Below are 24,182 nucleotides of genomic sequence, written 5' to 3'. Positions count from 1 at the left end.
TCATTGAATCGGAGAAAGTGACATTGAAAAATATGCTCTCATACCCGTGTCTCCCATTGAACTTCGTTCTCTTTTCTCTCCCTTGCTTCAGCCCTTTGTCTTTCCTCAAGCCGATGCTTTGCATCTGTGGCAGCATCAATATCCTTTATTTTCAAGTTATGCGTTACATCCTTCCAAAGTCTGAATAAAAGAACAAATGGAAGTCTTGGAAATCGATTCAATACTTTAGGCAAATAGGCAATTTTACATGCTTTATCATCATTAAAGATATTCCAACATGCCTGTCCTTGTTTCAAAGCTGAAGGAAGAAAACAAAATGCATAAAGTTTGTTTCCTAAGAATGTTTATTATGGAGACAACTTTTTAAAAACAATCTTAAAGACAGGAACCTACCTAATTAAAACAATTAAAAAAAGGGAAGGAAATTCTTGGTAGAGTACATTTTACTTGTGAATTGTGAACCCCTCTGCAGCTATGGGCTGGCAGATTTGCCCAGAAAAGGCCGGTGTACTTTGAATACACAGTTATCTGACACTTTCGTTCCTTGATAGAAAACTGCATTTCTCTGCTCATGACTGTTAGGGATGGTGAGCCATTACCTTCTTGATTCAAAGTCCTCTTGATCTTCCAATTTTCTTACTTTTTTCTTGATAATAGGCAATTTCTTTGTATCTATAAATATGCTGCTCTCCTGCATTGCAAACATACCATAAAATCATCAGTTTTGTCAGCAAGACATTTTACACCTTGCAAAACTATGTATATTCAGGAAGCTATTTGTGATAAATTATTTTTAAATAAAACAAGTGAATATATACCATCTTGGAACAAAATATATATTTTTTAAATAAACAAATCTGAAGCAAAACACAGTTTATTTATTTTTATTTAAATTCTATATCCTTCCCTCTTCAGTCGTGATACTGGGTAGGATTTTCTGCCCGAGTTACGCTTATTTCCAGTTAAAGGCCCATCCTGATTATCCAGCAGCAGATCCACCCGACACCATTAGTGCCTGTTCAAATACTGGCAGGTGTATTCAAAAACCGTGGTAGTAATGGACTGACACCACATTTCTAATCATTAGCAACGTTGAAAGCCTGTCACAAATTAGCATCTTATTGGCATTTGGTGTTGCTGGAGATGGCCTATTCATCGAGTGAAATCAACCACAGGATAATTGATACATTTGCTGGAATTTTACTGGCACGCCGACCTGCCCCAATTCTGGGGCAGGCGAGACTCGCAGAATGGCACTCTCCATTGGCCTCGGGCGGGATCTTGCGAGCCTTGGGCGGGCAAGGCAGTAAAATTCTGGCAATTGTCTCACACCATGAGATTTTGGCAGGGACTAAACGGTCATCCCACTTCTACTGTGGTGGGGTGGGCTTCCTGGCACAGGAGTAATCACTAACAAAAACCTTGAAAATAATTTGCTCGCCTGATCCCAATTCACAACAACCAGCGGTGGCAAGTCCCACCCTGCCACTTCTCAGGTGGCACTGAAACATTCACCTATTGTCGGAACGTCCGACATGTGGAGTTTTTTCAAGGAGCAGCTACTGCGAGTCTGTGATAGGTATGTCCCTGTCAGGCAAGGAGGAATTGGTAGGGCTAGGGAACCGTGGTGCACCAAAAAAGTTTCTTTGTTGGTTAAAAAGAAAAAGGAGGCTTATGTTCGGATGAGACGTGAGCACTCGGGTAGTGCACTAGAAAGCTTTAGATTGGCTAAGAGGGAGTTGAAGAGCGAGCTTAGAAGGGCTAAAAGGGGACATGAGAAGACTTTGGCGGATAGGGTTAAAGAGAATCCTAAGGCGTTCTATAGGTATGTCAAGAACAGAAGGTTGGTTAGGGCAAGTTTAGGGCCAGTTATAGATGGCAGAGGGAAGTTATGTGTGGAACCGGAGGAGATTGGTGAAGCATTGAACCAATATTTCTCTTTGGTGTTCACGCAAGGGGACATGAATATAGCTGAGGAGGACACTGGGTTGCAAGGGAGTAGAATAGACAGTATTACAGTTGATAAGGAGGATGTGCAGGATATTCTGGAGGGTCTGAAAATAGATAAATCCCCTGGTCCGGATGGGATTTATCCAAGGATTCTCTGGGAGGCAAGAGAAGTGATTGCAGAGCCTCTGGCTCTGATCTTCAGGTCGTCGTTGGCCTCTGGTATAGTACCAGAAGATTGGAGGTTAGCGAATGTTGTCCCATTGTTTAAGAAGGGGAACAGAGACTTCCCCGGGAATTATAGACCGGTGAGTCTCACTTCTGTTGTCGGCAAGATGTTGGAAAAAATTATAAGGGATAGGATTTATAGTTATTTGGAGAGTAATGAATTGATAGGTGATAGTCAGCATGGTTTTGTGGCAGGTAGGTCGTGCCTTACTAACCTTATTGAGTTTTTTGAGAAAGTGACCAAGGAGGTGGATGGGGGCAAGGCAGTGGACGTGGTATATATGGATTTTAGTAAGGCGTTTGATAAGGTTCACCATGGTAGGCTTCTGCAGAAAATGCTGATGTATGGGATTGGGGGTGATCTAGGAAATTGGATCAGGAATTGGCTAGCGGATAGGAAACAGAGGGTGGTGGTTGATAGTAAATATTCATCATGGAGTGCGGTTACAAGTGGTGTACCTCAGGGATCTGTTTTGGGGCCACTGCTGTTTGTAATATTTATTAATGATCTGGATGAGGGTATAGTTGGGTGGATTAGCAAATTTGCTGATGACACCAAAGTCGGTGGTGTGGTAGACAGTGAGGAAGGGTGTCGTAGTTTGCAGGAAGACTTAGACAGGTTGCAAAGTTGGGCCGAGAGGTGGCGGATGGAGTTTAATGCGGAGAAGTGTGAGGTAATTCACTTTGGTAGGAATAACAGATGTGTTGAGTATAGGGCTAACGGGAGGACTTTGAATAGTGTGGAGGAGCAGAGGGATCTAGGTGTATGTGTGCATAGATCCCTGAAAGTTGGGAATCAAGTAGATAAGGTTGTTAAGAAGGCATATGGTGTCTTGGCGTTTATTGGTAGGGGGATTGAATTTAGGAGTCGTAGCGTTATGTTGCAACTGTACACAACTCTGGTGCGGCCGCACTTGGAGTACTGTGTGCAGTTCTGGTCCCCACATTACAGGAAGGATGTGGAGGCTTTGGAGAGGGTGCAGAGGAGGTTTACCAGGATGTTGCCTGGTATGGAGGGGAGATCCTATGAGGAGAGGCTGAGGGATTTGGGATTGTTTTCGCTGGAAAGGCGGCGGCTAAGAGGGGATCTTATTGAAACATATAAGATGATTAGAGGTTTAGATAGGGTGGATAGTGATAGCCTTTTTCCTCTGATGGAGAAATCCAGCACGAGGGGGCATGGCTTTAAATTGAGGGGGGGTAGTTATAGAACCGATGTCAGGGGTAGGTTCTTTACCCAGAGGGTGGTGAGGGATTGGAATGCCCTGCCAGCATCAGTAGTAAATGCGCCTAGTTTGGGGGCGTTTAAGAGATCCGTAGATAGGTTCATGGACGAAAAGAAATTGGTTTAGGTTGGAGGGTCACAGTTTTTTTTTTTTTAACTGGTCGGTGCAACATCGTGGGCCGAAGGGCCTGTTCTGCGCTGTAATGTTCTATGTTCTATGTTCTATTGACCACACAATGGCAGACTTTCATGGATGTCAGTCGCCCTTTGATAGTCTTGTACGTGGCTGTTATTAACTCTGAACCTCGTCACGGAGCCCAGAAAGGCTGTATTTCTAGCAGCTGATAAGCTGGGTTAACATTTGCACTTATAATACGGGTCACTGGATGGCAATCAGTTGTGGGTTAGGGAAGGAAGATTTTCCTTCCCTAACCCAGGGGTTCCCAGGTGAACTTATAAATGTAAAACAAGAAATGAAAAAAGAGTTTTGTTTCAGCTATATTTAAAATAATCAGTAATTTAGTATTCCAGTTACAGCTTGCAGCTATATTTGTTAAACATGGTTTGTTTTACTAGAAAAGCAGTACAATATGAAAAGTGACTGACACCTTTGACTTTGAAACACATCTTACCCCTGTAGTCCATTTAACATACATAACTCCATTCCATTCTCCTTCAATTGAGCCAAAGCACTTCTTGTCATTTGGAGAGCTAAAAAAGCAAATAAATGTATTTATTTCTTCGTAAGTTATTACTGGTCATTAAAAAAAAAATCAACATATTCAACTACTTTGAGATAGACCTACAAGATTTCGGCAGTTATTCGATGCTTCTTTCCTCCGTAGAATGGCTTGGTGTGAAATGTAATGTTGGCATTGTATCCTGTTTTTGCACAAGTTATGTTGCACTCGCCTCCAAGTTCCACCCAAGGAACTGTTAGAATAGACCTGTTGGACAAATTGAAAAGGCCTAAATATAACATGACATTTAACATTATTTTCAAATAGAACTACAACAAATTGTATGTGTGTAATCAACACCTTCACTGTAATAAAATGTCTTAAGGTGCTTTGCACAAACAAAATTAGACAATGAGCCACATAAGGGGTTATTAGAGCAGATGACAAAAAGCTTGGTTAAAGAAGTAGATTCTACGGAGTGTTGTAAAGTAGGAAAGCGAGGTCAGCGACAGAGAGATAGAAGGAGGCTATTCTAGAGTTTAGGGTCCAGGCAGAGCCACCAGTGATGGAGCAATTGAAGTCAGGGATGCACAAGAGATCAGAATGAGAGGAGGCTGTGGGAGATTACAGAGATAGGGAGAGGCAAAGCCATGGTGTGACTGAAAAAAAGGATGAGAATTTTAAAATTGAGCACAGGAAAAGTATTGCTTTAATCAGAGGCCAATGTAGATCAGTTAGCACAGGGCTGGTAGATGAAAGGAACCTGGTGGGAGTAAAAGACATGGACAGGAGATTTTTTGGATGACCTCAGTTTCCAAAGGGTAGAATGTAGGAGATCAACCAGGAGCAAGCTGGAATAGTCAAGTTTAGAGGTAACATATTGTGGATGAGTGTTTGAGCAGCAATGAGCAAAGTCTGATGATTTAGATGTAGGAATAGACAGTTTTAGTGATGGTGCGGATTAAACAATTGCCAAGGAGAGGGATGGAGTTGGCAGCCAGGGAGTGGAGTTTGTGGTGGAGACTGAAGACAATAGCTTCAGTCATCCCAATAATTAATTGGAGGAAATGGCTGCACATTCAGTATTGGATTTCTGCCAAGTAATCTAATAATTTAGAGACAGTTGAAGGGGCGAGAGGTGGCGGTGAGGTAGAGTTGGATGTTGTCAGTGTACATGTGAAATCTGAGGCTATGTTTTCAGATGATGTCACCAAGGGGTACATGTAAGTAAGAAATAGGGTAAAAAAGAGATGGCCAAAGATAGATCTTTGGCAGACACCAGAGAAGATATTACAAATGAATAATAAACACAAACTAGTTTCTCTTAATATGCGTTGATGAACAATAAGATAAGAATTTTTAAAGTGGTAATATATAGGATAATACTTGCCTTCCATAGCCATTTGGAAAAGTGAGAATATAATGCTCATCATAATCAAGGACAGAGACACATCCTGTCAAATGAAAGAAATAAGACTTTCACTGTGGCTGAGCAGAGTTTGAAAAGTGGTCAACGTGATGGAAAAACAAAGATTAATTAAAAATGAAGAGAATCAAAAATGAAGCTAATAGTAAACAACACATTGTTGGCTTTTTCTATCTATACAAGATGATGGACATGCAGCAAACTCTTTGGGGACGGGATAGTTTCAGTTTTGCTGATAGCTGAACAGATCAATCCGAGAGGCGCAGGTTCTGCCACACATGAAGTACTTATCTGGTGTTGTTGTGGGTTCTTGTTTTTGGATAACCACTACGTATGTTGCACTTGCTGTCAAGCCAGTGATCACCATGGTGGCACACACCAGCCCAAAGGTAATGTTGCCATTTCCCCCCCGTCATTGGCTAGCATCTCCCAGTGAGAAATATCGCTGCTTACAACCTTCATGTCATACTTGCAAGCATCCATGAAGTGGAGCTTTAGGAATCATTCTGCTCTTCTGGATCTGGCCATTTTGCCATTAAAAAATTCTTGGGAATGTATCTGTCTTTCATCCTGTGAACATGACCAAACCAGAGAAGTTGCCTCTGCAGGGTGAATGCTAACATACTTGGGTGCTTTGAAAGGAGTGTCACATGTATCATTATGTCCTTCCATGAGATGCTGAGAATACACCAAAAACAACAGATGAGAATTTCTGAGCTTCCTTTCTTTGTAGCTGTAAGTCGTCCCTGCGTCACAACAAGTTGCTGAGGACACAGACCTCACAAACTAGCATCTTAGTCCTAACAGTCAGTTTGCTTATTTTTCTATGTATGTTTCAAGAGTTCTCCAATGGTGGTAACTGCTTTCCCTATGCATACATCAAGCTCTGCACAAAGAGGCAGATTGTCATCGTGGACCAGTGAGCAGAATTCGCTAAGCACTTCCAGCAAGCTGCCGTTTAATGTGACCAACGGTGGACATGTGGCACTCTGCCCAACTACATTTTCCTGACATTTATAGTGAGGGGCAACGAGTTACAGGCATGAGGGAGACAATCCATGAATCTCTGTAGCTAAGTTTCCACGTGAGTGACTTGCAAAGCATCAGTGTAGAGGAATTCTCTGATCAAGACCTGCTGTATTTCTATCTTCACTGTGGACATTTTGTGGAGCTTGGCGTCTGAGCTGGTATGTAGGGAAAGTCTTCCATGTGTGGAGGGAAGGCAAAGGTCAGGAGCAACACAATTTCCTTTCACCTGAAATGTTACTCAGAGTAAAAAGCTGGGTTTTGGATCGGTGGATAATATAAGCAAATTAGAACACCACAGAGATTGAAAAAACATGGTGGTGGCATGCGGGACGCACCAGAAAATTCCGGCCTTCATCTCTGAAGCAAAGACCAGGCAGGACCCAAGTTCAATTCTGGTTTGCTCAGATCAGCAGTTGAGTAAAGTCAGTATGCAAGAGTTTAGGTTGCTGAGGACAGAAATGAGAACAGACAAGGAGAAGGAGTTTCATATGTTGACGGATAATTTGAGTGATAAGATGATTAAGACGGAGGTAAAAATGAGCGCCTGCCTTGAATTCACAAGAAAGCAAAAGACAGATCCCCAGAAAAGCTGAAAAAGATGACAGCATTTTACAGAACGAGAATAGAACACAGAAAAATAGAGTAAGCCATTCGGCCCATCGAGCCTTCTCTGCAATTCAAACAGATCATCTACCTCATGCCATTTTTCCCACTATCCTCATATCCATTGATATCATTAGTATCCAGGAATCTATCAATTTCTGTCTTGAACATGCTCAATGATTGAGCTTCCATAGCTGGGATAGAGAATTCCAAACATTCACTATCTACCCAATTAAGAAATTCCTCCTCATCTCAATTTTAAGTGGCCTGCCCCTTATTGTGGGACTGTGTCCCTTGGTTCTATCCACATCTACGCTGTTGCTGCTCCTGGTTAAGTTTGGGTGATGGGGAGCAGAGCAAAGTCAAGAAAATTCTTGTTTGATCAAACTACTCAACTATTCTGAACCCATCTTCCAACACTTGGTCCATTGTCTTGTATGCCTTCGAATCAGAAGTGTACATCTAAATTCTAACATCCATTGACTTCAGCGGAACCAGAAGATCCTGCTGGTGACATGCGGGATGCACTAGAAAATTACGGCCTTCATCTCTGAAGCAAAGACCAGGCAGGACCCAAGTTCAATTCTGGTTTGCACTGAGATAGTCCATCTCAAAAGCAACAGTAAAGGTTCTCCATTGGTGCAATGCCGTTAGTTCAGGCAGATGAAAGCCAGCAATTGCACCTGATCCATTTGAGGAAACCTCAGCTGGGAATACATAAATATGGATGGAAAGAGAGGGAGCCAAAACTATAACAGCGATGCCCAATGTGGTCATAAGCTCAAGCATAATGGCGAGTTAGACAAGATAAGGGAGCACCTGGCTGCTGCCGATGGAACTGTGGTTTCAAAATCCTCAGGAAAGGGGAGGAGAAAAAGTTGGGTGGAACAAAAAATAAAAATATTACAAAAAAAGCCAGCAGTTTACTTACTGAAAATAGCATATTAGTCTGCAGAAATTTTGTGAAAGAAACTTACCTTGTCCTATGTTATGCACTCCTATAGACATGCCAAGAAACTTAGATTTAGTCCAAATGTGAGCGTTGAATTGGATTCTTTTTGAGAAACATTCAGCGTAAAATGCAGAAACTATAAAAAAAAGAGAATTGTTGTGAAACATCACAAATATATTTTTCCCTTATTGAAACATTAATTAAAACACACTGCATAATGGACTGGCAGAATAAGTTGGACCTGAACGTCCTTGGACTCGCAATCAGTATTGGACTGCCACTCCTGATCTCAAATTCTTACCCAAAATGCTGCCTTGCCCAACCTGCTGACTCAGGCCAGCTAAGATCGGAGTAGTGCAGCACGCTCGAGAAGGGAAGCCCCACACCCTTTTCTACAGCACTGTCATAAAGCAGGAAATATGCACCTCCAGGAAACTGCCATGCAAACCTTGTGTGCAGACTTCCTCACACATTGGACTCCCCTTCCCACAACCCCCTCGGCATCTTTCCCACAACCCCCTCGGCGTCTTCCCCACCACCCAAGGCCAGACCCATCCAACCCCTCACCCCCAAGGCCCAACCCACCCCACCCAACCTAAAGACGTTAGGGAACTTGAAAGTTATGGCGCATTGAAATACATAGAGGCTATGGCCATGGAAACAGGCTATTCTGCTATTACAATCCAGGCTGGTATTTTCTCCCCATATGAGCAAATAATTCCACCTACATTTACCCACCCTGTTCCCATATCCTTTCAATTCTTTTTCCTTCACCCACCAGCAGTTAGAACATAGAACATTACAGCGCAGAACAGGCCCTTCGGCCCACGATGTTGCACCGACCAGTTAAAAAAAAACTGTGACCCTCCAACCTAAACCAATTTCTTTTCGTCCATGTTGGGAGCACATATTGGGAGCACAATATTGCCATATCAAATTTTCTATCACACTTGAGCATGGGAGAATATCGCCCAGCACAACGGCTTGTGAAAAAAAACAGGGAAGGTGAACTGCTCCTACACACCTCACAACCAATCCCACCTCTAGGCTACACAGTCACAGGCAACCTGGTAGTTCCTGCGCAGGCCAAGCACAAGTTGGCTTCTAAGTTGCCATGTATAAAAAAAGGCACATGCATTTCAACAAATTCTCTGCGCACTACAAAATAAATGAGGGCATTAACAAGTAATCACCGATACCAACTGGTTGCCCGAAGAAGAATGTCTTTTGAAACTGATCTTTAACAATAAAATCTTTTCTCTAACTTGTCTATTTTATATTTTACAGCAAAATACATTCCTGAACAAAGATACAAAATTCATCAAAAGCCAGACACAAAGCAAAACAAATAAGTGAACAAAAATCACCACCCGCTGCATTCTAGATAGTGGAGGATAAAGGGAATATTTGGATTAAGAGATTACAACTGATTGAAAATGTTGTGCTGTTATTAAACCTTTGAGCACAAAAAGTAGCCATTTCTACTCCAATGTAAAACGTAGGATAGGAGTTTTTCCAGGTTCCTTGGAGAATGCTGTAACATTTTGAAAAGGTGTGTGCTTACTTGGGTTTCAGTGGTAACTGCTAAACAACTTTACAAAATTGTTCAGATGCTACTGAATACAAACTGAAAGTATCTTATATCTACAATCATCTCTTCCAGGGATAAATATTTAGCAGGTGATGAACACTGCTAAATCTTTGCTTCGGCCTTTACTGGACTGTGAACAAATACGCTTTTGGTGAGAAGAAACTTATGCAGTCAAAGCTTTTTGTCTTGCACTCACCAGCACAGATAGATGCAAGATGGAACAAGCAAAATCCTTGCGAAATTTGATATTCTTGCATGTGTGCTGATATGTGCAAGACAAAGTTTTGACAGCATGTCTCCTTTCTTTCCAGCAATGCTCATAACAAGCAACAAAATCCCTTATCTTCATTCACTGTAAACGTGAAAATTGTCAGTTGCAAACTTGTAAGAAAACATGAGCTCTGTAAAGGGATGGGGTAGATGGGAGAACCATTATTCCAACGAAACTCATCTCCAAACTCCATGGCCTGGGGCTTGGCTCCTCCCTTTGCAACTGGATCCTGAACTTCCTAACCAACAGACCGCAATCAGTATGGGTAGGCAGCAACCTCCTCCATGATCATCCTCAACACTAGTGCCCCACAAGGCTGTGTCCTCAACCCCTTAGTATAATGCTTATACACCTATGACTGTGAGACCAAATTCCCCTTCAACTCGATTTTGCTGATGACACCACTGTAGTGGGTCGGATCTCAAACGACGACTTGACACAGTACAGGAAAGAAACAGGGAATCTGGTGAACTGGTGGGACAACTATAATCTCTCCCTCAATGTCAACAAAATGAAGGAGATAGTCATCGACTTCAGGAAGCGTAGTGGAGGACATGGCCCTGTCCACATCAATGGGGATGAAGCAGAAATGGTCGAGAGCTTCAAGTTTTTAGGTGCCCCAGATCACCAACAACCTGTCCTGATCCTCAACGCTGACGCTATAGTTAAGAAAGTCCACCAACGCTTCTACTTTCTCAGCAGACTAAGGAAATTTGGCATATCCGTTACGACTCTCACCAACTTCTACAGATGTACCGTAGAAAGCATTCTTACTGGATGTATCACAGCTTGGTATGGCTCCTGTTCTGTCCAAGACTGCAATAAACTACAAAAGGTCGTGAATGTAGCCCAATCCATCACGCAAACCAGCCTCCCATCCATTGACTCTATCTACATTTCCCGCTGTCTTGGAAAAGCAGCCAGCATAATCAAGAACCCCACGCACCCTGCACATACTCTCTTCCACCTTCTTCCGTTGGGAAAAAGATACAAAGGTCTGAGGTCACATACCAACCGACTCAAGAAGTAGCTTCTCCCCTGCTGCCAGACTTTTGAATGGACCTACCTTGCACTAAGTTGATCTTTCTCTACACCTTAGCTATGACAGAATGTAACACTACATTCTGCACTCTCTCTTTTCCTTCCCTATTTACGGTATGCTTTGTCTGTGTAGCACGCTAACAATACTTTTCACAGTATACCAATACTTGTGACAATAATAAATCAAAAAGAATAAAATTTGATGGGTTCACTCAATTCCCTGGATTCCTATCTCTTTATGCCACTGACCTTCTGGTGGAAATGATTGCCAGTGGCATTTTCCGAACATGGATGGGCATATTCAAATGAAACATCAATAACAGAATAGTGTCACATTTCACCCCATGATCATCAGAACAAAGCTGGATGTCAACTTAGATTTGCATTCAATAGGCACAGGTGCCATTAGGAAAAGTACAGTGGCAACAATAATTTAAATATCCAAAGGAGGATCAGTAATTCAATGAATTTCAATGAATTAGGAGCAGAACGGGTCTCTGCACTGGAGGCAACAAAACTTTTCAAGGCTCCTAGAGGGCCTGATTTATTAAGTTGACATAGAGGTCCCCCCAGAGCACCCACCCGTCAATGTTAAAACGCAAGGCGCGGGCACAGGTGTCACTGGCAGGCCACCAAACTCAAAAATGTGAAACTGGGAATTTCACCAGGGTCAGGGTTGGATCAGTTGGGAAAGCACTGGGGAATTAGAGAGGAATTCTGGCTGTACAGTAGAGAGATCATAGAATTATATACCCTAAAGGATGCCATTTGACCCATTGTGGCTGTGCTAGCTCTTTGAAAGAGCTATCCAATTAGTTCTTCACCTTTTCGACAAAGCCATTCAATTATTTTCCCTTCAAGTATTCATCCAATTTGTTTTTGGAAATGATTACTGAATTGGTTTCCACAACCCAATCATGCAATGCATTCTAGATCATAACATTTGTTCAAAAAAATTCTTATCTCCTCAACAGTTCTTTTGCAAATTACCTGAACTGTGTGTTCTGGTCACTAACCTTCCTGCCAGTGGAAACAATTTCTACCTATTTACTCTTGTCAGAACCACTCAGAATTCTGAACATGGCTTTTAATTCCCATAACCTTCTCTGCTCTAAGAACAGTCCCACTTTCTCCTGTCCATCCACATAGCTGAAGTCCCTCATCCCTGGTACCATTTAAGCAAATCTCTTCTGTAGACTTGCCAAGGCCTCAACATCCTTATTCCAGTTCTAAATGGCAGAAAGAGCTGGTAGAAGGGGAGTGTGGAGTCGGTGTGAAAGGGGGAAAAAAAGCTTCTGGTCAGATGATGTGCTCCTATGTGGCTTTAATAAGTGGTTTCACAGCAGTATTTACGGAATATGGAAGCAAATCACCTGCCCAGGAAATGATGTGTAACAAAGGTACATAGCTGGCCAAAAATTAAAAAAGGAATATTATTTTACAGTTGAATATCCTTAAAAAGATTATTGAAATAAACTTGCTTGGTGGGTGATGCGACACCTGCTCTGCTACAAATGTTACACTGTTCTGGCTAGCCTCGGGAACGGGACCTTCAGCAACAGATTCCTGTGGTAAAAGAGGGAACATGCAAGATATAAAAAATATATTTAAATACGCAGTAAGCTCTGTGAAATTACTGGTATCTGTACAACACAGTAACAAATATCTGAACATTTTAATGCTGGCAATAGATTCAACAATTATTTGTACATTATCCAGATAGTGAACCTTAGTGAATCTTACCCTTACTTTGAACGCAAGAAGTTTGGTCGCCTAATTAAAGTGAAAACACAGCCTCTTGTTATCATAAAAACTGACACTACTTCGCCATTTCCATGGTTGTGGACTGAGTTTCAATATGGACAAGTTTGCCAATAAACGTTGTCCAAGATCGGTTGCATAGATCAGACCAGCAGATTATAAAGTATTGCTGAAATCAACTACATTTAAACTGAAGGATAATCTATTGCAATTTATTAGCTTTCAAAATGGAGAAAAAAGGTGATTCCCTCCCTGCTTTAGAATCACTCTTTCCTTTTTACCTTCTCTGTTCTATTGCTGGTAGCTTTGCAGAGCCTAGTTGGAGGCATTTTCAAAGGTTTGATTGTGCGATGGCTGACCAAGTGATATCTGCAAACCTTATTCCATTTACCTTATGAAAGTTGGGGCCCCTGAAGTAGAGCACCTTTGCTCGTGGTTTCATACCAGCAACTGTTGTGTGAGATGCTCGAGAACCTAGAAGCATTTTTCTACATTTAAAAAAAGGTACGCAAGGGGGCTGGTTAGTTCAGTTGACTTGACAGGATGACATCAACAATGTGGGTTTGATTCCTGTTCCAGCTTAGGTAGACTTGAAACCTGTCTCCTTACCCTGCCCTGGACACTGGGAAGCATTGGCAAACCACTACTGCCAGAAAAACAGATCAAGGTGAAGTATCAGCAGACAATGAATCAAGAATCTGCCTTTGAGCAGAGCACAAAGGCCACCTGCCATATATATGCAATTTCTGTGAAAAATCACAGACATTCTTGGAAAAATAAGATGCCTGAATTATGTGCACTTCATGATTATATAGAATCATAGAGGTTTACAGCATGGAAACAGGCCCTTCAACCCAACTTGTCCATGCTGTCCAGTTTTTACCATTAAGATAGTCCCAATTGCCCGTGTTTGGCCCATTTGTATCCGCCTCTGCAGCTCATTCCAGACACTCACCACCCTCTGAAAAACATCGCCCCTCTGGACACTTTTGTACCTCTCCCCTCTCACCTTAAACATATGGTCTCGAGTTTTAGACTCCCCTACCTATCAGAACAGATGTTGACTGCCTCATCTATGCACCTCATTATTTTATAAATCCCTATGGAATCACCCCCAAGCCACCTATGCCTCAATAACCCAAGTCATCCAAGGTTCCTTACTTCTACCAGCTTTACCCTTCACTCTAAGAGGAATGTGCTTACCCTGAACCCTGGTTAACACATTTTTGAAAGTCTCCCACTTACCAGATATCCCTTTCCCTGTCAACAGACTCCCCCAATCAACTTTTGAAAGTTCCAGTCTAATACCATCAAAATAGTCCTTGCCCCAATTTAAAATTTTAACTTCTGGGCCAGACCCATCATTCTCCATAGCTATCTCAAAACTAACGGAATTATGGTCACTGGTCCCAAAGTGATCCCTCACTAACACTCTGTCACCCGCCCTTCCTTATTTCCCAAGAGGAGGTCAAGTTTTGCCCCCTCTCTTGTCGGGCCATCCACATACTGGATGAGAAATTCCTCCTGAATACACTCAACAAATTTCTCTCCATCCAAGTACCTAATACTATGGCTGTCCCAGTCAATGCTGGGAAAGTTAAAGTCCTCTACTATTACCACCCTTTTTTCTTGGAGCTCTCTGTAATCTTACATATTTGCTCCTCAATTTCCCACTGATTATTTGGGGGCCAATAGTACAATCGTATCAAAGTGATTTCCCCCTTCTTATTTCTCAGTTCTACCCATATAGACTCAGTGGGCGAACCTTCAGAAATATCCCCGCTCAGTACTCCCCCTCCTCTCTTACCTCCTGTTCTATCCTTCTTATAGCATCTGTACCCAGGAACATTGAGCTGCCAGTACTGTCCCTCCCTTAGCCATGCTTCAGTAGTAGCTATAATATCCCAGCCCCATGTATCCATCCATGCCCCGAGTTCATCTGCCTTGCCCGTCAGGCCTCTTGCATTGAAATAAATGCAGTTTAATCTAGACTTCCCTTGCTCTCTGCCTTGCTCCTGCCTGACGTGTCGAGTACTAGAATTACTGACACTCCCGTTACTATTTAATGTGCTCTCTTTAACTTCTGTGCTGTCCTCAACCTTCTCTTCGGTCTCCCTACTGCTTTGGGTCTCACCCCACTGCCAAACTAGTTTAAACCCTCCAGAGTGGCTCTAGCAAATCTCCCCGCCAGGATATTAGTCACCTTCCAGTTCAGGTGTAACTCATCCCTCTTGAACAGATCACTTCTGCCCCCAAAGAGACTCTAATGATCCACAAATCTAAAATCAGCAAAATGGAAACCAACAATGACTCTTGGCACAAAAAGAGCAAGTGACATAAAGAACCACTACTGATAAATATGTGACACAAGGTTAGTGAGAAAGTGATGGAGGATCTTTTAAAAAAATAAGAGAAAATAAATCAAGAAAAGGAAAGGTAATAGCAAAAGAAAAGGCAGGAAATGAGATGGGAAGAAAGAATGAGAGACAGGGAATGAGAAGGATGAAAGGAGTGAAGTGTAGCCTCCAGAGAGGTGAACTGAAAGGAGCTTGGCGGTATTCTTTTGTCTAACAATTTTTATGCATAAAGGTAATCGTTCCCCTCAGCTGGCAAGACAGAAATACTATCTTTTTCTATTTTAATTGTATCTTCTAAGCCATTCATGAAACAGCACTGAATGTGGATGCAAGCGACCAACAGGCAGAACAAAACCTAGAAATTAAACAGAAATAAATTTTACTGCAATGATTATTAGAAAAAGTAACTTACTGCATTTTCTTCCATTTCATTCTCAGGGAAATTCCAATGACATTTGAAGATCTCTCCTAAAATGGGATTGTATGGTTTCTTGGCCACAGATCCCTTGCGGCCAGCATGGAAAGCTGAAAGGTACCATTTGACAACCTGTGCCATTCGGTCTTTTGGGTCACTTTGGTCTACAATACTTGACAAAAATAAATAAAATTTTGTAGTACAGAACTTTTTTGCTGAGAAAAGATATTTTGTCGAAGCTTTTCATCTTGCACTCATCAGGACAATCACAGGAATACCAATGTCAGGGGTTTTAATTTTAAAAGCAATATTGTTTCCCAACATGGATATTCTTGTGATTGTCCTGATGAGTGCAAGACAAAAAGCTTCAACAAAACGCTTTTTTCAGCAATACAAAAACAAAAATCTTATTTTGTTTCATGGGATAGTAAAGCAATCATATTCAATAGCTGTGCTGAGAACACTTTTGGAAAGATTCCATCTTTAGGTAATTGATGCCATGCATTATCCTCAGAGTGAGTAAATAGACAAAAGACCTGGTTTTGGCCTTCTGACAATTTTTCTTTGTAACAAGATTCACAGACAATAACTTGGGTGTGAATTTACTTTCCCCTCCTACAGTAAATATTTGATCCCCAGTCAACCTACAAAGGGTCTGTACCACCACTTTGGAGGAAGAATTCCAATATTTAAACTTGCAGATTTGCATTTTTCTCCAGGGTATTGGGAGCCATATATCAAAATTTGTCACCGTGTCAAGTGAAGTCCAACTTCTTCTTAAATCATTGTAAAATTTCACAAGGAGGAAAACATCCTCATAACGCTATATGCAGATTAAACTATTGTGACAAATTATAATTTGGCGGCACAGTGGTTATCACTGCTGCTTCACAGCTCCAGGGACCTGGGTTCGATTCCCGCCTCGGGTCTCTGTCTGTGTGGAGTTTGCACATTCTCCTCGTGTCTGCGTGGGTTTCCTCCGGGTGCTCCGGTTTCCTCCCACAGTCCAAAGATGTGCGGGTTAGGTTGATTGGCTATGCTAAAATTGCCCTTAGTGTCCTGAGATGTGTAAGTTCGAGGGATTAGTGGGTAAAATATGTAGGGATATGGGGGTAGGGCCTGGGTGGGATTGTGGTCGGTGCAGACTCGATGGGCCGAATGGCCTCGTCCTGCACTGTAGGGTTTCTATGATTTCTATGATAATGGAAATCATGCTGAAGAAACTTCATTAAAATAAAACCTGTACACACTAGTCCCAATTAATTAGTTCAAAATAATTACAGACTATCCACATCATTGCAGAAACCAGTTTGACATGACAAGAGTATACTTACCTCACAAACAAATCCGGATGTGCAAAGAAATCTGCATACATTTCCAACAAAGACCGTCTTTCCAAGATAAATGTGGGAAGAACCACCTGCAAGAGAATCAGCATTATATATATTTTAAAAGTATGAAAATACTTCAAAATTAAAAATAAAATAGGTGGCTTTGCACAAGAGATCTAAATTGTAAACGAATGACATAAAAAAGCTAGATGCATATTTTTCAAAGAAAGGAAATGGAATAAAATTTTAAATTATGCCCCTAAAATACAATAGATTTAGTTCTATTGTTGGAATACTCATATTTTGGTTTCCAGTTAGTTAAAAAAGCCCAGAAATTGAGCAGGTTTGTAGAAATTGACTTTAAAAAAAAATTGAATGTGATAATTTGTCCCTTAATTTGAGAATCAGTGACTACTGTGCGTACTTGGGAGAAATATTACAATTTTGAATATTTTTTCCAATCAGTCTATACCAAATGATAAGAATACTGGGAGATTTTTTAGAATTTCTATTCTCATTCAGAGAGGTAATTCTGCAACTTTCACAAAAACAAATGATGCACCGCACTCACCTTTGTCAGGTCCATGCCTAATCGGACTTGAGACAGTAGATGCATAATGACACTCTTGTGCTCTTCCACAGATTCCCCTTCACCTTCATCATCCCTCTCATCATGCGTATCAAACAGTTCTGAAAACAAAAACAAGCAATTAAAAACTACATTTAAAAGGGGATTAGAGTATTTTAAAATCTCCAACAACACTTTTCAAAATTTGTTTTTACGAATTAAACCAGCAGTAATCTTTAAATAAAAACAGAAAGTGCCAGAAAACTCAGCAGCATCTGTGGAGAATGAAACAGAGTTAATGTTTCATGTCCAACATGACTTGAAATTGTCGAGGTAAACCGTAGATTTTTCTTCCCCTCCAATTTTTATCGACTCCAGTTTTGCTCAGGCTCTTTAATGCCACAGGAGGTGGCCAAGATGGACCATCCACTCAGTACTACTGGCTGAAGATGACTGCACTGATGTGCTGGGCTCCGCTATCGTGGAGTTGGGATTATTTGTGGAGCCTCCTCCTCCTGTTATTGTCTAACTGTCCACCACCATTCATGACGAGATGTGGCACAACTGCAGAACTTAGATGCGATCCAATGATTGTGAGGTCGCTTAGCTCTGAATATTGCACATTGTTTGGCACCCAAGTAACTTGTGTTGTAGCTTCATGAGTTGACATCTTAGATGCATGTGGTGCTGCTCCTGGCACAAGCTCCTCTGCTCTTCATTGACCAGGGTCGATCCCCCGACTTGACGGTACTGGTAGAGTTGGGAGGATATGTTGTACCATGAGGTTACAGATTGTAATTATGCTGCTGCTGATGGCTCACAGCACCTCATGGATGCTCTGTTTTTACTTGCTAGATATATTTGAAATCTATCCCATGTAGCACAGTGACAGTGCCACTCAACACGATGGAGGGCATCTTCAATGTGAAGACAGGACTTCACCGCACAAGGACTGTGCGGTGGTCACTCTTACCAACTGTCATGGACAGATGCATCTGTGGCTGGTAGATTGGTGAGGATGAGATCAAGTGGGGCTTTTCCTCTTGTTGGTTCTCCTACCACCTGTTGCAGATCCAATCAAGCAGCTAAGGCCACAAAACAATAGAATACCTGAAGTGCAGAAGGAAGCCATTCAGCCCATTGGGTCTGCACCGATTCTCCAAAAGAGCATCTTACCCAGGACCACCCCCCACCCATAACCCTCACATTTACCTTGGCTAATCCACCTAAAGTATACATCTGTGAAGACTCAGGGGCAATTTAGCATGGCCAATCCAGCTATGTTGCACATCTTTGCGGCATAGAGGCACAGTGTTTAGCACTGCTGCCTCACAGCGCCAGGGACCCCCGTTCAATGCCCGTCTGGGGTCACTGTCTGTGTGGAGTTTACACATTCTCCTTGTGTCTGCGTGAGTTGCCTCTGGGTGCTCCGGTTTCCTCCCACAGTCCAAAGATGTGTGGGTTAGGTGGATTGGCCAAGCTAAATTGCCACTTAGTGCCAGGGGGACTAGCTAGGGTAAATGCTTGGGGTTATGGGGATAGGGCCTGGGTGGTATTGTGGTCGGTGCTGACTCGATGGGCCGAATGGCCTCCTTCTGCGCTGTTTGATTCTATGATTCTTTGGACTGTGGGACGAAACCGGAACACCCAGAGGAAACCCACGCAGACATGGGGAGAATGTGCAAACTCCACACACAGTCCCGCAAGTCCAGAATCAAACCAGAGTCCTTTGTGCTGCAAGGTAGCAGTGCTAACCACTGTGCTACAGTCAATGTTGAGGACTCCCAGGGCAAGTGTCTCAACTGTACATAGAGTGTTGCCACATCTGCTGGATCTGTCCTGCCAGTGGGGCAGGACATACCCATGGATGGTGATGTCTGGGACATCGTACGATACATTTCCACGAGTGTGACTATATCAGTATTGTTTGATTAGTCTTTGGGGCAGCTCTCCCAGGTTTTGCACAAGCCCCCAGAAGTGAGGATGACTTTGCAGTGTCAACATGACTGGGTATGTCATTGTCACTTCCAGTGCCTAGGTTTGATGGATCATTCATAGAGTCATAGAGGTCTACAGCATGGAAACAGGCCCTTCAGCCCAACTTGTCTATGCCGCCCTTATTTTATTTTTTTAAACCCCTAAGCTAATCCCAGTTGCCCGCATTTGGCCCATATCGCTCTGTACCCATCGTACCCATGTAACTATCTAAATGCTTTTTAAAAGATAAAATTGTACCCGCCTCTACTACTACCTCTGGCAGCTTGTTCTAGACACTCACCACCCTCTGTGTTAAAAACATTGCCCCTCTGGACACTTTTGTATCTCTCCCCTCTCACCTTAAACCTATGCCCTCTAGATTTAGACTCCCCTACCTTTGGGAAAAGATATTGAGTATCTAGCTGATCTGTGCCCCTCATTATTTTATAGACCTCTATAGGATCACCATAGCAGATCATTCATAACAGAATTCCTAATATTAAATGATTAGATCAATTGTAATTTGTTAAATTAATTATTTTTACTTCAGTAGCACTCCTGGTGTCCAAGAACCATGTTCACTTTCATGCACAATGTAAACAGTCAGCAGCAACAATATCAGTGTGTTAATGACTCATTTGTCTAGTTTACAGTTGTGAACTTTAATACGGAGACAAAAATCTGAAGATTGAGGTGACTGGTCTGATTTTGGAATCCACATAATTGAAAGTTTTATGTCGGTGTATGAGCCATGACATATATGTGTCTTTGAGGTTGGATTCTGGTTAAACTGGATAAATGGAGATGCCTGGAATGTTGATACGTGGCAAAAGAACATTATGCACTTTGAAACATTGCAAGTTTTGTGTATGTTGTAATACTTCACAAATAGAGTAGCTGTTAAAAATACTGCATAGAATCTTCACTGCCTCCCCCCAAAGTTTATTTCTTCCTTTTGTCATGAATTTTAATCATGCTTTTCTGTTAACAGCTACCATCATAAATCACTATTTCAGCATTTCACCATCAATTTTACTACATCAGTGGTCAGAGTGCAGATGCAGCCTCCCGCCAGTGACTCTAAAGTGAGTTTCTGAAATCTCTCCAAACGGTTGCCCTCTTGTATATAAAAATTTGCATTTGCTGACCAGTTATGGGGAACACGGTGGATAAATAAATGCACACGGTTCTGGAATTAATTATGTTTGCAGAGATGCCCTCAAAAAATGGCATGTTATTATGTTATTTAAACATATCCTTTTAGCTACATTGCCTCTCTAATTCAAATACTCAGAAAATATGCAAATTAGTTTGATCGTCTCCTAAAATTTGTAAATTTTTGATCTTCAGAATGAAAACTCAGCCTATTAAACAGATGTAATCTGTTCATTCAATATCGTAGGCAAGAGGTTACTATAACTAGCCTCTATCAGAAAGTTTTGATATGAACATACTGCAAATTGCATTTCCTGTCAAAATATTATAATTTGTATCTTTAGTAATGAAGATGGTTTAGCAATGGGACTATCATTAACATTAGGTGACCAACTCAAAGTCTTTAATTCTTCTCAATTTAAGAAAAGGAGACAGTTTAGTAAAAACACACCTGCATCATTTGTTCCATTAGACATGGACGAATTCAGCGATTCTGTCGTGTCTGGTCGCTTCAGACTGCCACCTGTGCTGCCGTGTGTGATCACTACTGGAGATATTGAGCTATAAAAAATTGGTAATGCCATTAGAAAATATAAAGTTTATTTGATGCATCTTTAAAGCTTTTCTATAGCGAGTGGTAACCAATGCACTTATTTCTAACATTCAACAACAGACATATAGTTTCAGACAATCTTTCAACCCATTAAGAACTATTGTGAGCTCAACTTACAAGTTCCACAGTTAATTTCCTCAGCTGCACTAACAATAAAAAAGACATAGCAAGCACTTGTGGCAAACTAAATAATGCTGGATACATCATATAAAAAGGGAGAACTGTATTACAAAAATATGGTGAGGCAACGGCTTAGTGGTATTATCGCTAGACTATTAATTCAGAAACTTAGCTAATGTTCTGGGGACCCGGGTTCCAATCTTGCCAAGCCAGATGGTGGAATTTGAATTCAATAAAAAATATTTGGAACTGAGAAACTACTGAAGACCATGAAACCATTATTGATTGTTGGAAAAACCCATCTGGTTCACCAATGTCCTTTAGGGGAGGAAATCCACTGTCCTTACCTGGTCTGGCCTATGTGTGACTCCAGAGCCACAGGAATGGGCAATAAATGCTGGCCAGCCAGTGACACCCCATGTCCCATGAAATGAATAAAAAATGTTTCTTGCAATTGAATTATCAGGTTATTATGGCTTAAAGCACCTCTGCAAGAAGTTATTCAAGAAAAATTATTTTTTAAAAGTTTACCGAATATCTGGAGCATACATGATCTACATGAAGTTCTTTTGCATAATTTTCTCATTTTTGAGTATTTGGAGGGGAGGCAGAAATGCAATAGGCAATTTCTCCATATTTTGAAGAGAACAATATTAAACAAAGCTTAAAACAACTAAACAATGATGTACACAAAAAAGTCTAATTTTTAAACTTTTAAACCTTTAGAAAAGAAAGTAAAAACAATTCTCATGATGTAAAGAAAAGTAACAATGCTCAAAGTGCATTTCTGAGCATTTAATGCAAATTTAAAGTCTGATGATTGCTTTCTAAAGCAGTGGTCCCCAACCTTTCTGCTTCTGAGGCCACAGTTCTCCTTACACACAAATATATCTTCTGTATAAAAATGAGTTGTACAATTGAACATATATAATACCCACTTCTTCAGAAAACTGCAATTGTACGCAAATGCTAATTGAAGTAACTAATTCACCATAAGGCAGAGGAACGTCTAGGAGGTCCTGCCAGGTGACTGACACAACGGTACCTCCACCTCCCTTCATCATGGCTGATTGTTCAGTTGAACCTGTGTTTAAATATCATTTAAAAATAGCACTAAGCACTTTTAAGCTAGACATCTCAAAATACTTTACAGCGGTGTATTAGCTGCTGAATGTAGTTATCCCAATTTAGATAGACAAACTTACTCAGACAAACAAAGGTATTTCTTCAAGCTAGGAAGTAACCAATTTATGGGTATAAAATTGCATTTGTTGCTCAACTTTCATTTGTTATTTTTGATGGTCCCTTTAGACTATCTCACTGACCCCCAGTTGAGAACGGAAACGTCTACGTGAAGGCCTGTGCCTGAAGGAACTACGTGGTCTAGATAACACCCTTCTGTAAACAATGGACAATTGACTGTACTGTGCCTTTGTTATCTCCAGCAAGAGCTGAAGAATTCCAGGAACTTGACACAGATATTTCATTGCTAAGAAACCAGTGCTTTAGCATTTCTTCTAAAACTACAATGTCTATAATCTCAGAACTACTCTTATAACCATAGTATTAAAACTATCAGCCCTGAAAAAGTGTGGTGGAGGCAGATTCAATTGTGACTTTCATAAGGGAATTGGATAATTATCTGAAGAGAAAAGGGGCGTGAGCTCCTCAAGAGGCCTGCTATGGACATAACAGGCTGAATGGCCTCCCTCTGTGCTGTAACCATTCTATGATCCTAATAATTGTTCTACAGTATTCTTTATACACTCAGGGGTTCTTAAAAAAAATGAAATCATGCAAATGCTCTCCTGAGAGACTCAACCATAGAGACTAGGAAATGCTCAGGTTTGATCCAAAATCCATACCAGTTTAGCCAATCATAGTGACAATTGCTCGCTTCTGAGATAGGGGCAAGGAAAAGATTCACACCCGACTACTCCAGCAAACCCTGTTAAAAATATGAATGTATGGACTTGGAGTGACGAAAGAAACCAGTTAAGTTGCAATATTGACTCCTTCTCCATGGTCAAATAGCCGGCCAATAATCACTGCATGACTAACATATAAGTAATGGCCACTTTGGCAATGTAGAAAGGCAAATTTCAGCTGCCCAGCCAAATGTACTAACTGTACCCATGGCCCCTTTCATAAAACCATCACTGAATGAATGTCTCACACCATACAAGACAATAATGAAAAAGCATATTTAAACCAGTTAACAGTATAATTCTAACCCACAAATAACATAGTTCTAGTCTCTGCCACAAGGGGAAAAAATCCCTTCAGTGCACACACTGTTAAGTCCCATCAGGATCTTGTATGTCTCAGTAAGATCATCTCATCCTTCTAAACTCCAATGGATGCATGCCCGACCTTTCCTCACAAGATAACTCCTTCCTACCAGGAAACAGTCAAGTGAATCTTCTCTCAACTGCTTCTAATGCAATGATGTCCTTTCTTAAATAAGGAAACCAAAACCATCAACTCCAGATGTGGTCTCAGCAATACCCTGTACAGTTGTAGCAAAACTTTCTATTCCTCTTGCAATAAATGACAACATTCCATTTGCCTTCTTAATCACTCGCTGTGCCTACATACTAACATTTTGCGATTTATATACCAGGGCACCCCGACCCCTCTGAAGTTCTGCAATCTCTCTCCATTAAATAATATGGTGCTTTTATATTCTTCATGCTAAAATGGACAAGATCACATTTTCCCACATTATACTCCATATATCAAATTTTTGCCCTCACTTGATTTATCTATTGTCTTTACAGATTCCTCATTTTCTCCTCCCTACGTTTGACATTAGCAAATATAGCAACCATTTGATTGGTTCCATCATCCAAGTTATTAACACAGATTGTAAATAATTGAGGCACCCGCACC

At 41.3% G+C, this 24,182-nt stretch overlaps 1 protein-coding gene across 4 annotated transcripts in view; it reads right to left on the bottom strand.

Annotated features, from left to right (window-relative positions):
- osbpl9 (oxysterol binding protein-like 9) overlaps window positions 1-24,182 on the bottom strand; it is a 212,380-nt gene that overhangs the window by 10,921 nt on the left and 177,277 nt on the right. For all 4 annotated transcript variants that reach the window (XM_078218560.1, XM_078218561.1, XM_078218564.1 and 1 more), the window contains 11 exons: window positions 21,009-21,118; window positions 17,429-17,547; window positions 16,861-16,946; window positions 15,524-15,698; window positions 12,475-12,559; window positions 8,116-8,226; window positions 5,471-5,534; window positions 4,207-4,347; window positions 4,033-4,111; window positions 600-691; window positions 45-180 (listed from right to left, as the gene is read on the bottom strand). In XM_078218560.1, coding sequence (XP_078074686.1) covers window positions 45-180; window positions 600-691; window positions 4,033-4,111; window positions 4,207-4,347; window positions 5,471-5,534; window positions 8,116-8,226; window positions 12,475-12,559; window positions 15,524-15,698; window positions 16,861-16,946; window positions 17,429-17,547; window positions 21,009-21,118 — 1,198 coding nt within the window. The remainder of the gene's footprint in view (window positions 1-44; window positions 181-599; window positions 692-4,032; window positions 4,112-4,206; window positions 4,348-5,470; window positions 5,535-8,115; window positions 8,227-12,474; window positions 12,560-15,523; window positions 15,699-16,860; window positions 16,947-17,428; window positions 17,548-21,008; window positions 21,119-24,182) is intronic.

The sequence above is a fragment of the Mustelus asterias genome, chromosome 8 (assembly GCF_964213995.1).
Source record: "Mustelus asterias chromosome 8, sMusAst1.hap1.1, whole genome shotgun sequence".
In the NCBI taxonomy this organism is placed as follows: Eukaryota; Metazoa; Chordata; class Chondrichthyes; order Carcharhiniformes; family Triakidae; genus Mustelus; species Mustelus asterias.
Note: the sequence above shows the minus strand (reverse complement) of the source record. Positions and strands in the feature narration are given on the sequence as shown.